General features: G+C 39.6%; 1 protein-coding gene and 1 long non-coding RNA gene across 5 annotated transcripts in view; one reads left to right on the top strand and one right to left on the bottom strand.

Annotated features, from left to right (window-relative positions):
• The window catches only part of LOC132514538 (uncharacterized), a 36,610-nt gene that overhangs the window by 10,605 nt on the left and 12,104 nt on the right, over positions 1–13,901 (top strand). For 2 of the 4 annotated variants that reach the window (XR_009538845.1, XR_009538844.1), the window contains one exon: positions 10,502–11,438. This is a non-coding gene — a long non-coding RNA (uncharacterized LOC132514538). Of the gene's footprint in view, positions 1–6,448; positions 6,477–10,501; positions 11,439–13,901 lie in introns of those variants that run through there. The other 2 variants (XR_009538847.1, XR_009538846.1) reach the window with 2 other exon arrangements.
• LAMTOR5 (late endosomal/lysosomal adaptor, MAPK and MTOR activator 5) lies at positions 6,693–11,084 on the bottom strand. Its single transcript, XM_060139392.1, has 4 exons — positions 10,907–11,084; positions 9,985–10,046; positions 7,964–8,081; positions 6,693–7,033 (listed from the first exon to the last, which is right to left on the bottom strand). Exons 1-4 carry the CDS (start codon positions 10,939–10,941, stop codon positions 6,973–6,975), a joined length of 276 nt encoding a protein of 91 aa, XP_059995375.1. The 5' UTR covers positions 10,942–11,084; the 3' UTR covers positions 6,693–6,972.

The raw sequence follows: 13,901 nt of genomic DNA, 5'->3' as shown, positions 1-13,901 counted from the left end.
CCGTGTCCCCTGCATCGGCAGGCGGACTCTCAACCACTGCGCCACCAGGGAAGCCCTAAGTCTGTCTTTCTTTGATTATCTTTGGGAATGGCTCTGGATCTTGGGGCTGGGGGAGTAATATCTTTCGTACTTTCTTTGGGGATGCCTCTTGCATCCATGGTTAAACTATGGTTTTGTTTTTGAGTCATTTGTTAGGGATACCTTTGGTTTAAAAGTAAAAGAAAAGTTTGTTTAGTATTGCCAGGAATAGTTACTGTTTGTCCCACCTAAAACGTGTTAATAAAGTATTTAAAAGGATTTTTTTAGTGATCTTTCTGGTTAGAAGTTGGCCACTCTGGGGAGTTCCTTGATGGCCTAGTGGTTAGGATTTGGTGCTTTCACTGTGGAGGCCGGGGCTCGATCCCTGGTCGGGGAACCATCCCACATGCCGTCCCGCTTGCTGCGTAGCGCGGCCAAAATGCAAAAAAAGAAAAAAAAAGTTGGTTACTTTGGAAGCTGATATTCAGAGTCTGATAGGAACTGTTTTTAAGGGCTTCTCCACGAAGCTGAAATGAAATTATGTACCCAGAGGGAAAGAAAAATATTCTGAGGCCACTGTGGAAGAATTTACTAAAACAGTCAAAAGATGCACAGCTCCAAATCTGGAACATAGGAATCTTTTAATTTTCATCTTAGTTGGAAATCTCCCTGACATAAAGAAGCAAATTGAAGGTAATATAGTTGGATGGGTGGGTTCACTGGGCCTCAGGTGGCAACCCAGTTCTTTGAGGAATAAAGAACAACTACTTGTCTTAAAAATCGAGTTTTGACAGGAACAGAAATGCAGCTCTAGAAACAATGAAAAGTCTATCCTTTTTACCAATCTCAAAACCTCCCCTATTCAGCTCAGAAGGCTTACAGATATTATAAAACATCTGGATTTAGGGAATAAGAGTCCTTCTTGGTGGAACTTACATCCTTTTTCTGTGCCTTTGAGCTTTGAGATGTAAGCGTTCTGCATTTCAAGTATTTAGAGCCATTTCTTTGAAATATGGACTTCAGGGAGGTGATTCTTATTAGAAGGACAAAACCAAAAGTATGTGGGGGGCGATTTGGAAACTAAGTGAAAGTTCTACTGAGTTAAATTATGGATATTCATTGACTAGATCATTTCCAAGTAAGATAAAATACTGAAACATTAATTACTGAACACAAATTTATCTACTTTTGGCATTTTATCTACTTTGGCTTCTTATTACAGAGGAACTAAAGATATTTGGGTTTATTGGTAAACGTGTTTTATGCCATGTCGAAAAATTTACTGTGAGGGAGAATATACTTCTGGAAATTATGCAGTGTATTTATAAATGTGCCAATCCACAGAATGCTAGTGTAACAGTCCACAGTTGCTTGCTTCTTAGTTTTCACTAGGAAGTAAGTATTCTAAGGGTTATGAATTCTAATCGTTATATGTAATTTAAAACTACTAAAATATAGGGGTGAAAGGAAACAACTGTGTGAAAAGTAGGAAGGAAAGTAGAATGTGTCTAGGGGGTAAGGAAAGGTATGGAAGGACTTTATTAAAAGACTTTTTGTCATTTGCAGAGAGTTATTGTTTTACTCTGATGCTTTCACAGAAATGCTTCTTTGTCTTTAGAGATTCATGGAAAGATCTAGAATACAGGTTTCTGATAAGTTTAAGAGCATAAAAGTGAACTGGGTAAGAATTTTCAGAGCTAATGAAAAAACTGGGTTCATCCTGAACAAGAATTAATAACATATGATTAAATGAACTGATGAGGATGATTATAATGTTTTTTACAACTTTTTCTTTGAAACACTGCTGATTCCTTAATGTTTTGTTTTCCAAATTTAAGGAAACCTTTCTGTCTTAAGGCAGTTTGGTAAATTACACCTTTGTAAACAAAAGTGAAACGTTTTTTTCCCTACCTGATCCCTCCAGAATTTGGAAATTTGTTGTGTAGTATTATTTTCATGGCAATATAGTGATTTACATAAGCCCAGTAAGAATATGTTCTTATAACAGGACACAATTGGAAGCCTTGGTTATATTACCAAGGCTTTGACTAGAATGTCATATTTGAGAATATGCATAAAATCAGATATGACCAGACAGTTTTAAGGAACTAAGGCTGACTTTATGGAGGCAATAAAGCTCCTAAGAAAAACTGGCCTGGCATCTTGTTTATAGGGTTCCAAGAAACCTTACCAGGTGAGTAAGGAAGGTCACTTCCTGGCAGGCCCGAGAACCTCAGGATATCTTAGGGACCTTGAGAAGAGAGGAATTCACCCAAATCTATAGGTATTCCAGATGAAGTCTGAAATGACAAATCCTTGACTTGACTTCTTAATCTGGAGAGCCTTTAAAAGTTCAATCTAAGATTCCTTATGAAAAGTCCTAGCAAAACAGATTTAAAAAGAGCCTATATGGTCAATTACTCTTCCTACTGCACCTCTGTAAATAACCAGCCCAAGTTTTATGAGACTAGACTTATTCTGCAAACAAATTAGCCTTACTGTGATTATCTTTGATAGAAATGGGGGTGATTATAAAAAAAATTATGTTGCAGTAGAAAATTATAATACGATCTTGTGGATATCAGATTCTAGTGCTATTCACTGTCTTTGAGCTTTTATTATATACCTGTAAACCGGACTGGATCCTGAATTGTTCTAGTTTTCTCAAATATCTGGCTACTCTCCAAACTAAGATTTCCAGTTTTCTCCTACCCTTCTGATTTGAAATCACTAAGAACAAAGACTACCCTTGAACCTCCTTAGAAGGGACCGTACCAAGTCAGCAGTCAAACTTCAGGGCCTTAAACCTTGGGTCCATATCTCCCAGTTAAAAAGGGCTCCTCCAGACTCTTGGAACTGTACAACTGGAGACCTAAAATTAAAATTGGCTTATGGAGGTTCCTCTCCAGAAGCAGATAGCATCTTGAGATGGACAGCTCTCCCGAGATCATGGATCAAGATCTTTATTTCCTATTTGAAACCTTTATTCGTTTTGCCTTTTCACTACTTGCTTTTTTCTCTCTGTTAATGCACGGCAAGACAATGCTTCTCTGGCAACTATCGCTGAATCTTGCTAAGGCCATACCTACAGAACAGAAGTCCCTAGGTTTTCTTGGTAAGATAATTTGAGATAGTAGAATTGCTTTAGATTACTTGTTGGCTAAACAAGGAAGAGTCTGTGCCATAGCAAATACCTCTTGCTGTAGCTGGATCAACACCTCTGGTAGTGTAGCAAATGCAAGAAATTAACAAGCCACTTGGCTGAGGCAACAGGAGGCCATCAGACTAAGGTGGCTCTAGTGCTGTGTGGCCTACATAAGCAAACCAAAACCTAAGCCTGTAAATGCCTCAAGGTTATGAAATGAAAACCTAAGGACAACCAGCCACATACAGCCAGCTAGGCTTTAAGCTGTAGCCAATCAATAATTTCCTTGCTTTGCTTCTGCATTTTCTCTGCAAAAGCTTCTTCTTGATCTCCTGAATGGAAGAGCGCTCCTAACCTCCTCTGGTTTGTCAGCACCAGCTTCACATCGATTTTTGCTCAGATAAGCTCTTACCATTTTTAATATGCCTCAGTTTATCTTTTAACATTATGCTCAAGGCAGGGAGTGGGGCCCCAGAGTTGGGCAATACATTTCCTGGACTATAAATGGCAATCTGCAGCATATTTGTGTACCTTCTGTGTAATGACTGAAGATTCTGGTTAGTACCTTGGAGTTCCAAGCCCTCTTTTAATTACTTTTCTATACACGTTACCTTAACTCCAAACACCTCCCATGAAAGGTGTATACTTATATTTAATTTTAATGAAACTTTTTTTTCTATTGCATTTTGGAAATGGTTAAGGCTGAGTCTCCTAGAACATTACTGGGACAATTCAGTTTTCTTATCCCATTTCCTTCCTCTGCTCCACCCTCCACATCAAAAAAGAAAAAAAGTCAACAGGAAATTGCCTTTCATCTTCCCAGCACCAACGTTCCAGGTTTTAATCCAGAGTGTATTTTAGGCTGATGTGTGTTTTTCTGGTTTTATCTGGAAAATCTGCACATATTTATTATGCATGTTTCTTAAAAGGTAAGGGGCTTCTCAGGCTCTTAAAACCAACTCTATAATATTTTTGATTCAAGCGCTAGCAGAAGCACAGCTTAGTGGTTTGGGAAGATGGCCTCTAAGTTAACAATGGAAAAGATGATGCAATTATGTGGGCCTGGTGGTAAGTATCAAACAAACCTTCAGCAGAAGACAAAACCCAAAAGAGGGAAGGTGAGTGTTTTTCAGAGAGTTATATGTAGTTACTAACGTAATCTAGAAAACATTTTTTAGTAAACATCTGTAAGACTTTGTTTTTGGTAGGTACTTGTTGCTCTTTTAAAGCAGGGCTATCTATGATTCTGATCACAGGATGACATGAGGCTAGCTTTGTATTGCTAGACAGCTCTGATGCTGAGGACTGGGTCAGATTTGAAATGTGGCAGAACAATGAGTCATTCCCAGAGGCTAGGAAAGCTGCAAAGATGCTGTCAGAGTTGAACCCTTTGAAACATGTCTTTCATACAGAAAGCTTTGAGGTATAGTGGGAAATGCAGACTTTGTTAGAATCTCAACTTTGCCATTATTTAAGCCTGCACACTCTGGGCAAGTTACCTGTCTGAATCTGTTTCCAAACCTGTAAAATGTGGCTAATATTATTTACAAGTTTGTTGTGAGGACTATGTATATACAGTAACTGCACATTAACAGACCTGCTGTTGGTACTTAGTTCATTAAAAATGGTTCTTATTAATCATGTGGGGCTTTATATCAAGAGCAAAGAGTTCTTAAGCCACCATTGGGATATTAGTTAAATTTTGACATCTGTACCCAATCGACTTAATAAAGCTTATACGATTTTTAACTAAAATAATTCCCTCAACCTCTGACTTTCTAACTCTTGGCCCTAAAGTTATTCAGCAAGGATGCAGCATGATTTTCCTGTCACCACTATTACCCTCACCCCACTGATAAATACAGTCCATGAAACTTTTTGGCACTTAGGGACTTAGAGTATAATACAAGCACTACCAAGATTTTATTTTCCCTGTCCTCACTCTTTGTGAAGAAATGAGTTAAGATTTGGGGAGGGTTCCCACCATTCCTTAAATTATAAGAGATCACTGTGCTTAAACTAGCACTTTATATATTTGTAGTTGCTTGATATTTTTGAATAAATGATATATATTCTTTGTATACTGTCAAATATTAAATTGCTAGACAGCAATACGAGCTGCATTCAAATTCAACAAAATGAAGTCTTTTGTATCTTCTTATGCACTATTCTGTTGAGAATGATAAAGTCTGAAGAGAAGATAATGTCCTATACTTTCAAACTGGTAGATTTTCTTCTGGCCAAACATACCTACTTCTGTAGTAGTCTGGCTGTTAAAAGTAAGGCTCTGACTTGGAGGCTTGGGTCCAAATGGTGACGCTGCTAATTCCTTAGCCTTAGTTACACAAATGCAAAATGGGTCATATTAGAGTACCTACCATATAGGGTTGTTTTTGACAACTATTTATGAAACTTTTATGCTTCCCTGTAATATTAGAAAAGTTTGTCAAGTTTACAAAAAAAAATTCCTACTGCCATCTTTATTACAACACATTGAATTCAGGAAAAATTCTTTGCAGATTTGATATCCTTTTGTTACATTGTATTCAATATTTTGTATTTATTTAGTTCTGCTCAATTTTTAATCCTTAAGAGTTTAAACTTTTTCTCCATACAGGTGTTTTTCATCCTTTATTAATTCCTAAATGCATTATTGTTTTTGTCGCTATTGCAAATGTTTTCTTATTTTCTATTTTGAGGTATAGAAGCTTTTTGACTTTTTCTAAGTTGATCTTCATCTTGTAATTCTGAATTTTTTATTAGTTCAGGTGGTGTTTTTATTAGTTCATGTTTTTTAATTAAAACTGTTTTATTGTAAAATACATAAAACAAAATTTACAATCTTAACCATTTTTTTATCTTAACCATTTTTAAGTGTACAGTTTAGAGGTATTAAATACATTGATATTATTGTTGCCACCATCACCACCATCCATCTCTAGAACTCTTTTCATCTTGTAAAACTGAAACTCTGTACCCATTAAACAGTAGCTCCCCATTTTTTCCCCTCACCCTAGCAACCACCATTCTACTATCTCTATGAATTTGACTGCTCTAGGTACCTCATATAGGTGGAATCATACAGGATTTGTCTTTTTGTGACTGGCTTATTTTACTTAGCATAGAGTCCTCCATGCTATAGCACGTGTCAAAATCTCTTTCCTTTTTTAACACTGAATAATATTCCATGGTATGTATATACATTTTGTTTATTCATTCACCCATCAACAGACATTTGAGTTGCTTCCACCTCTTTGCTATTGAGAACCCATATAGGGTTGTTAACGAGAACTGAATGTGTTCCTGGCATATAGTAAGTACTTATGATATCTACTATTATGTTTTTATTATGGGTTAGGAGTATGCTTGACTTGTTTTATATATCCATGGATGTTTCTGTGAGAATCTATGTATTTCAGGAGCTTCCAAAACAGAATGGTTTGGAGCAGTTACCTTTTTAAGAAAGATTACAATTTGATAATTGAAAAAATAAACATTTGATAAGAGTTTAAAGAATTCAGAAAAGATCCAAGCTTTCCTCCAACCAGTTTTATTAAACATAACAAACTTCTGTATACAAAGTGACCTAAACTTGCTTCAAAACATACTTCCCTTAACTAGTATTTTGATAAGTCAATTTGGATAAGTCAGAGTGTCAAAAAGCAGCTTACTCTAAAATTAATAGAAAAGTGCCTAATGCACATTACATGAATGGCCTAATTACTGGAACTCTAATAGCTCTATAAGATCATTAACATAAGGTACGATTGAGTCCCCATGACAAGCTGCTGGAGAACTGATACAAGATGTCAAGAGGCCATTTTGTGCACTGCCACTGTGATGCCATCGTGTTTCTGGATCATAATGTTCCTGAAAGGCAAAGTGGAAGATATTCAGTAAAGTGTTGCAAGTGGGAGTCGACGTAAGATTAAAGATGCTGTTTGGTTTAGGACACAACTAAAAAAATAATACTTACTTTTCTATGTATGAAAGCAATATCTAAATACAATAAAACATTTGGGAAATACAGAAAAGTATAAAATATAAAAACGAAATTAATTCTATAATCCTATCACTCAAAGACAACCACTATTAATATTTTCCTTTTTTAATATGCATGTATACCATATATACATTTTTTTCTCACTTTACAGAACTGTCATCATAATGTGCATAGTTTATTTATTTATTTAAAATTTTTATTTATTTTTGGCTGTGTCAGGTCTTAGTTGCAGCACAGAGGGATCTTTCATGGCAGCACGAAAGTTCTTCATTGCGGCACACGGGCTCTCTGGTTGTGGCACGTGGGCTCAGTAGTTGCAGCGTGCAGGCTTAGTTGCTCCACGGCATGTGGGATCTTAGTTTCCTGACCAGGGATCGAACCCGCATCCCCTGCATTGGAAGGCGGATTCTTAACCACTGGACCACCAGGGAAGTCCCTGTGCCTAGTTCTGCTTTTTTCATTTACTATTATTCTGAGGACCCTCACTTGGAATGTCTTTGGTATTTCTATTACTACAGACATTGTTTCTGTTCTTTTAGTCTTCCTCTGTGTTATTTATTGCTTCTTTTATTGATAGTTCATGACGACTCTTACTCTTCATTTAAATGTCTTTGTGGTGTGAAAGCACATTAGCTTTAGAGATCAATCCATCTGCTCCTGTGGTCCAAAGGGTGGAACCTTCCTCCACGTACTTTGAGAAATCACTGATGAACACAGGGCAAGCCCCAGTCAAGTTTCCCAGGGATTGATTTTTCTGAATGAAAAGGAAAGGAAGGGATCTGCTGCCATTTACTCACCCATTATCTGATTCTAGACACACCACAGGAATATCAGTGGGGTCTGAGGTTAGCTTAGCTGCTTGCTGGGCTAAAACAGATATCACCCCAGCATGCTCATCTGACAGGGTTCCGCGGCCTAGAAGACAGAGATGATATCACGTTGCCTGACTGTCCAAAAATGAGTATAGACGTATAGTAGAACTGAATTGAATTATTCACAAAAAGAAGGTTCAGCTCATGGTCTCTTAGGTTAGGTACTGACATAAAATGATTCTGCCCTGATACTCAGTGGTTCCATCAGTGAGAAAGCCAATAACAGCTTTTAAGTCAGTAAAAGCCATAACACTCAATTTTCCAAGTCATTCCCATCACCATCTCTAAACACTTTCTCAAGCATATAAGGAAGCTGTAATTCAAGTCAACCTGAAAGCAAACTGAAACGAAGAAATTCATAGGTGAGACTGACAAAAACCAGTAAGGGCAAGAGACTTGTTGAAACTAATTAATTCCTCATGGAAAATCTGATTTCCTTTTACTGAGATCAACCTCAAAGGATATAAAGATCTTTACTCAGGAGTTTGGCTGTAAGATCACCTTAACAGCATGTATAAATATTCTGTGAGCAATTATTTCCACTAGAATAAACTGGTTTTTCAAATAGCAACAGAATTGGCTTTTTACTAATGTTTGTTTTAGCCTGTAGATAATAACTAAATCTTGGATGTCAGGTACAAAACGTAATTACTAAGTTTACAATATCTTTCTGTATATAAAGGCAACACAAGCCCATCTGCCTGAAACTAACTCAGGTAATAGACATGCCAGTATGGCAGAGTTGATGGATTTACTGTTGTTACATAAAACATTAACTGGACACACAGTGCAGTCTTTTGGGCGAAGTTTTCTTGAAGGAGTACATTTAGTTTTACATTTCTGCACTTGAATTTCAGCCTTTCCTTTGTGAGCCTGGCAAGTGCCTCAAAAAAAAAATCTGCCTTTTTTCTTCCAACTAAACTGATTTGTGTGTAAAACCTGAGTTACAGACTACTTCCTTCAATTACCCTCCCAGCAAAAATTCAGAGCTTTAAAAAGTCCTGCAGTACAGAGGAGTAAGGAGCAAGGTGTCCTGGGTTTACTAGTTCTGACATTACTTATCTGAAGGCTTCCATTGTTACCTTTCTGGATTTATTTTCTCATCAGTAATTGTTACCATTTATTGAGCATTATGTCTGGGTTCTGTGCTGAGTGCTTTACATATATAATTTTATAGTATTCTGATTAAGAGGCTTCTGAGCCAGACTCAAATCCTAGCTCAACTACTTACTAGCTGTATGGCCTTAGGCAAGTTAGTGAACCTCTGTGCCTCCATTTCTTTATCTGCCTAACAGGGTAGTCATGAGGATTAAATGACTTAGTATACACAAAGCACTTAGAACGGTGCCTGGCACATAGTAAGAGCTCAATAAATGCAATTCCATAATAATAATTCTTACTAAGCAACAGCTCAGTAAAGAAACTGAGGCTCAGAAAGGTTCTTTTTGGTCCAAGCTGACACCACTAGTAAATGGAAGAGCAAGGGGTTGAAGCTAGGTGTGTCCAACCCTATGCCCCCATTTTTACTACCTACTCACTCTTAAGTGAAGTTGGACTAAAAAGTAACACCACCCATCTAGCAGGGTTATTGTGAAAATTAGAGATAATGTATACGAAGCTTCACAGTCCCACCATATGGCATAAATTCAATAAATGGTAACTGCTGTCATTATCTGAAGTCCTTTCTAGACACAATTTAAAATGATTAAAATACTACTTTAGTAGAAACGACTCTGTAGTGCTAGAACTGCAAGGAACATTTCTACCTTTATGGAGAAGTTTCAATTTCCTAATTTTGTTATTTGGGGATGATCTCTACGCTTGCAAAAGTCCCCAGAAAGTGGCAGGGTAACAGGAAATAAAAACTAGAGAATAATAGCACACTAGGCTCCCAGTCAACATCAAATGCTGTGCAATCCACCAAAGGGTTGATGTGAGATACTTACAGCCCAAATTGAGTCCTTGTGAATCTGTGCACAGGACTCCAACAATGGATGGATTCTTCATTCTAATTCCAGGAACGCAGGATGAAGAAAGCAAATGATGTGGGAAAATGAATTTAAATAATTATAACACAAATATGCTTTCTCTGTACCAGGCATTGTTGTAGTACTTGAAGTCAGTGTTAATCTTTTTTCACTATCGCCCACCCCTGTCCCAGGAAAAATTAAATTACAATTAACTGAATTAAATAGTTAAACCAGTTTCTCTCTCATGAGAATAAAGGCCGTGCCCAGGTACTGTTGAGCTCTGGAGGGCCACAAACATTGCAATAGTTGGGATTTTGTTGCCTTCGTTAAAAATGCATATGTTAACATACTAACTCACTTGAAACAACTGTTGACAAACTCTTAAGTAACACGGGCTGCCTCCTGGAGGGGTGGTGGGAAGCTGAGGGGCACTGATGCGAGGGAGGTGTTTCCCTGTACGCCTTCTATTTTTCCAACTTTGGATCTTCCGTAGATATTACTCATTCGAAAAATTTAACGGATGCCTTTCAGCAAGTAACTGGTTACACCCGGAAGGAAATAATACGCTGTGTGTGTTTACGTTTATAAGGCAGGGCTCTGCACAAGTGGTACTTCCTTCTCCCAAACGAACCCGGTTCCTAAAACTCCCGAAGAACGACCCGGTCGGGACAATTTCAGCACAGAGAGTCGGGTTTGGGCTCGGGCCGCGGAGACCCGCTCAGGAGGGAGTGTGCGGAGCCCCGGCGGGATTTAATTCCGGGTCATTTCGCACCCACACCGGAGGCCCCGGGACAGGGCGTCCCCAAGACGCCCGGCCGGGGCTCGCAGCTCGCGCCCTCTGTCCCGTTCAAATCCCCCAGCCGCGACCCCAGGACAGGCCTACGAGAATACTACTCACGTGTCCTCCAAGTGCTGCTCTAAAGTTGCCTCCATCCCGCCGCGGGTCGCCTTCTTCTTCGCCGCTGGTCTCGGGTGCCCCTCGGTCGTTCACATGACGCGAGCGGGCCGTGGGCAGGAACGGTGCCTCCAAAGGGACAAAATTCGTGGCGCAGCCTTCGCGTTGTGTCCGGGATGACATCTTTACGCGCCCGCCACCGCGAGCCGGGCGGAGGTTCTGCTGCCTGTGCAACAGGCGAGGGGACGCCGCGGAATGCCGCCGTGGGAGGGAGGCCTGCAGTCGTCCCTCGGAGCCGGCCTCCTGGCCTGTCCCTCTGTCTCCTCCATACAGACCTTTGGATTACAATTCCACCGACTCCAAGAAGTCGGGCCAGACCCTGTTGAAGTTTTACAACAACCCGGGCGGCCCGACGGGGTCTCATCCAGGCGGTGGGGCAGAGAGAGAAAAGAGAGACACAGGACCCCGGTGAAAGGCTTACAGGGGAAAAGACTGGACACAGGGACTAGAGGACGAGATGGAACAATGCTAATAGGTATGGGGAAAGTGTCGGGATTTTAACGAAAACGTTGGTTCTTCCCCTTTGGCGAGGGCTTGGGAAAGAACGTGTCACTTGTGATAAATAAATAATCTTTAAAAAAGTTAATTATAAAAGCAGTTTTAAAAAATAAGGAAAGAAAGCCCACCCATAGCCTCTGTCCAGAGATGACTATTAATCCCTTGGAGAATATTCTTTCAGCCAATTGTCTTTGCAGATGTATGCTTTTAATGTTGTTGTTTCTTTTTTAAGCAAAATTGACACACATACCGGACATACAATTCTGTAGCTGACCCTTTTCACAGAATTTAGCATAAATGTCTTTTCATGTCAGTAAGTATTCATTTACACAACCTTTGTAACACTTACAAAATAGTCCATATTATAACTGTTAATTGATTTAACCAACCCATATCAATGTGCAGTTAGGTTGCTTATAGTTTTTTTTTTTTTTTAACATCTTTATTGGGGTATAATTGCTTTACAATGGTGTGTTAGTTTCTGCTTTATAACAAAGTGAATCAGTTATACATATACATATGTTCCCATATCTCTTCCCTCTTGCGTCTCCCTCCCTCCCACCCTCCCTATCCCATCCCTCCAGGCTGTCACAAAGCACCGAGCCAATATCCCTGTGCCATGCGGCTGTTGCTTATAGTTTTATTGTTATTTTGGGTTCTTTGGTTATTACAAATGCTGGATGAATATCCTTATAGCCAAATATTTGTGCAGTTTAAAATTTTCCTTATGAGTTACTAGAATGGAATTATTGGGTCAAAGGATATTGACATTTTTAAGGCTTTTAAAATACACTTACAAATTGCCCCGAAGAAAGGTGGTAACAATTTACACTCAGATTGGTAGCATTCTGATGAAAATGGGAGTATGCCCAGAGGTCACCCATCGCCCATAAGCCAATACCCACTCCTTGTGCTTAAGTCCTCCTAACATCACTCCTGGAGCTACCTTTTCTCCAACCCTCTTACCTCCAGCTTTTACTCACAGCCCACCTTCTGTTCTGGGGCCCAGCTTCAAGGCTTCTCTCGACTTGAATTCACAGTCCCTCTTCATTCCCTAGCTGTGATGGTGAGAAACTTGCAGCTGCCTTAAAATTCCAGTCTTGAACATTGTAATTCCGGAGTTTTAGACTCCTGCCCTAGAGAAATGATTTATATTAACCTCGGGGTCACATAATATGGGCCATTTAAATTTTAGAAAAAGCTGTTTAAAGCTACCCTTAAAAGATAGCATCAGAAAATGTGAGGAGCCGGCCTGCTTGCTGCTGAAGTCCTGCCCCAGGCAGCTCGGCACCACAGTAGCGCCCCCTTGTGGTCCCAATGTGGTGTAAGCTTTGCTGGACTGGGGCATCTCAGCTCTGGCTTTCTAACCCTCAGGGCAGCGACGTCCAATAGCAACGGAATGTGAGCCAGCCACAGCTGTAATTTTAAATGGCCTGGTAGCCACGCTAAAAAAAGTAAAACAGGTGAAATTAATTTTAATAATATATTTTATTTATCCAAATACTATGTCCAAAATATTATCATTTCAAGATGTAATCAATTTTTAAAATACAGAGATGTTTTGCATTCCCCTGCCCCACCCCAGACTAAGTCTTAAAAATCCGGTGTATATTTTACACTGACAGCGTGTTTCAATTCAGACTAGCCACATTTCAAGTGCTCAATAGCTATGTGTGTGATGGGTGGCTACCATTGGTTAATGCAGCTCTAGGATATCTGTGATTATCTCAAAGCCAGATCAGTGATTATAGGATTCCCGGAAAAGCTGGTGATCACTTTTTACGCGCTAAGGAAGGCCTCCAAGGGGAAAATGAGCACGTAGGAAGAGGATGACCACTGGCTCAAGCATCCTTGTTGCTCCGGAGGTGGGAAGGCAGGCTATTCCACACCACCCCCTCTTTCTGTGTCTTCTTGCTGTTTTGTCCCTGCAGAAGGAGCGGTGGCTTATATAAGCTGGGGAAGTGCTGTTGGCTGGAGTGATGGTTAGTTGGACAAGGTGTCTGACCCCTAATTGTTTTGTACTTCAGCTTGTGAGGTATTTGATGATTCTTTATTCTCAGTTTTGAGTACTGATAACCATCTTGGGTGTGACAGGAGAAGTCCCAGGACACCCATATCAGAGTACTTGCCTCATTGCATTGTAATTTTTTATATGTTTACTTTTCAAGACAGAAAGGGTGTTTTCTCCATTTCTGCATCCTGAGCGCTGTGGAGCACAATAGGACTCCAGTAATTTTACTGAAGAATCTTGATGGGTTTTTTGAGAAAAAGACTGTGTTATGTAAAGAAGCTTTTAAGTCCTCAACTTTAACCACATTTATCCTCTTCTCCCTCCCCCACTCCATAAACAAGCTCTTGGAAAATTGAAATCCCAGGAGGGTGCTGCAGAGATTGCCCATGCCCACATGTCCTGACTGGGAAAGGGGAGATGAGAAGCTGG

Source organism: Lagenorhynchus albirostris, chromosome 2, assembly GCF_949774975.1.
Source record: "Lagenorhynchus albirostris chromosome 2, mLagAlb1.1, whole genome shotgun sequence".
NCBI lineage: Eukaryota > Metazoa > Chordata > Mammalia > Artiodactyla > Delphinidae > Lagenorhynchus > Lagenorhynchus albirostris.
Note: the sequence above shows the minus strand (reverse complement) of the source record. Positions and strands in the feature narration are given on the sequence as shown.

Excerpts from the sequence above, each read along its gene's own strand:
- LAMTOR5 (XM_060139392.1), bottom strand. The coding sequence starts at position 10,941 with ATGGAGGCAACTTTAGAGCAGCACTTGGAGGACAC. Across the intron at positions 10,047-10,906 it reads GAGCAGCACTTGGAGGACAC|AATGAAGAATCCATCCATTG; the intron begins GTGAGTAGTATT and ends TCCTGGAATTAG. Across the intron at positions 7,034-7,963 it reads TGTCTAGAATCAGATAATGG|GAACATTATGATCCAGAAAC; the intron begins GTGAGTAAATGG and ends TTTGCCTTTCAG.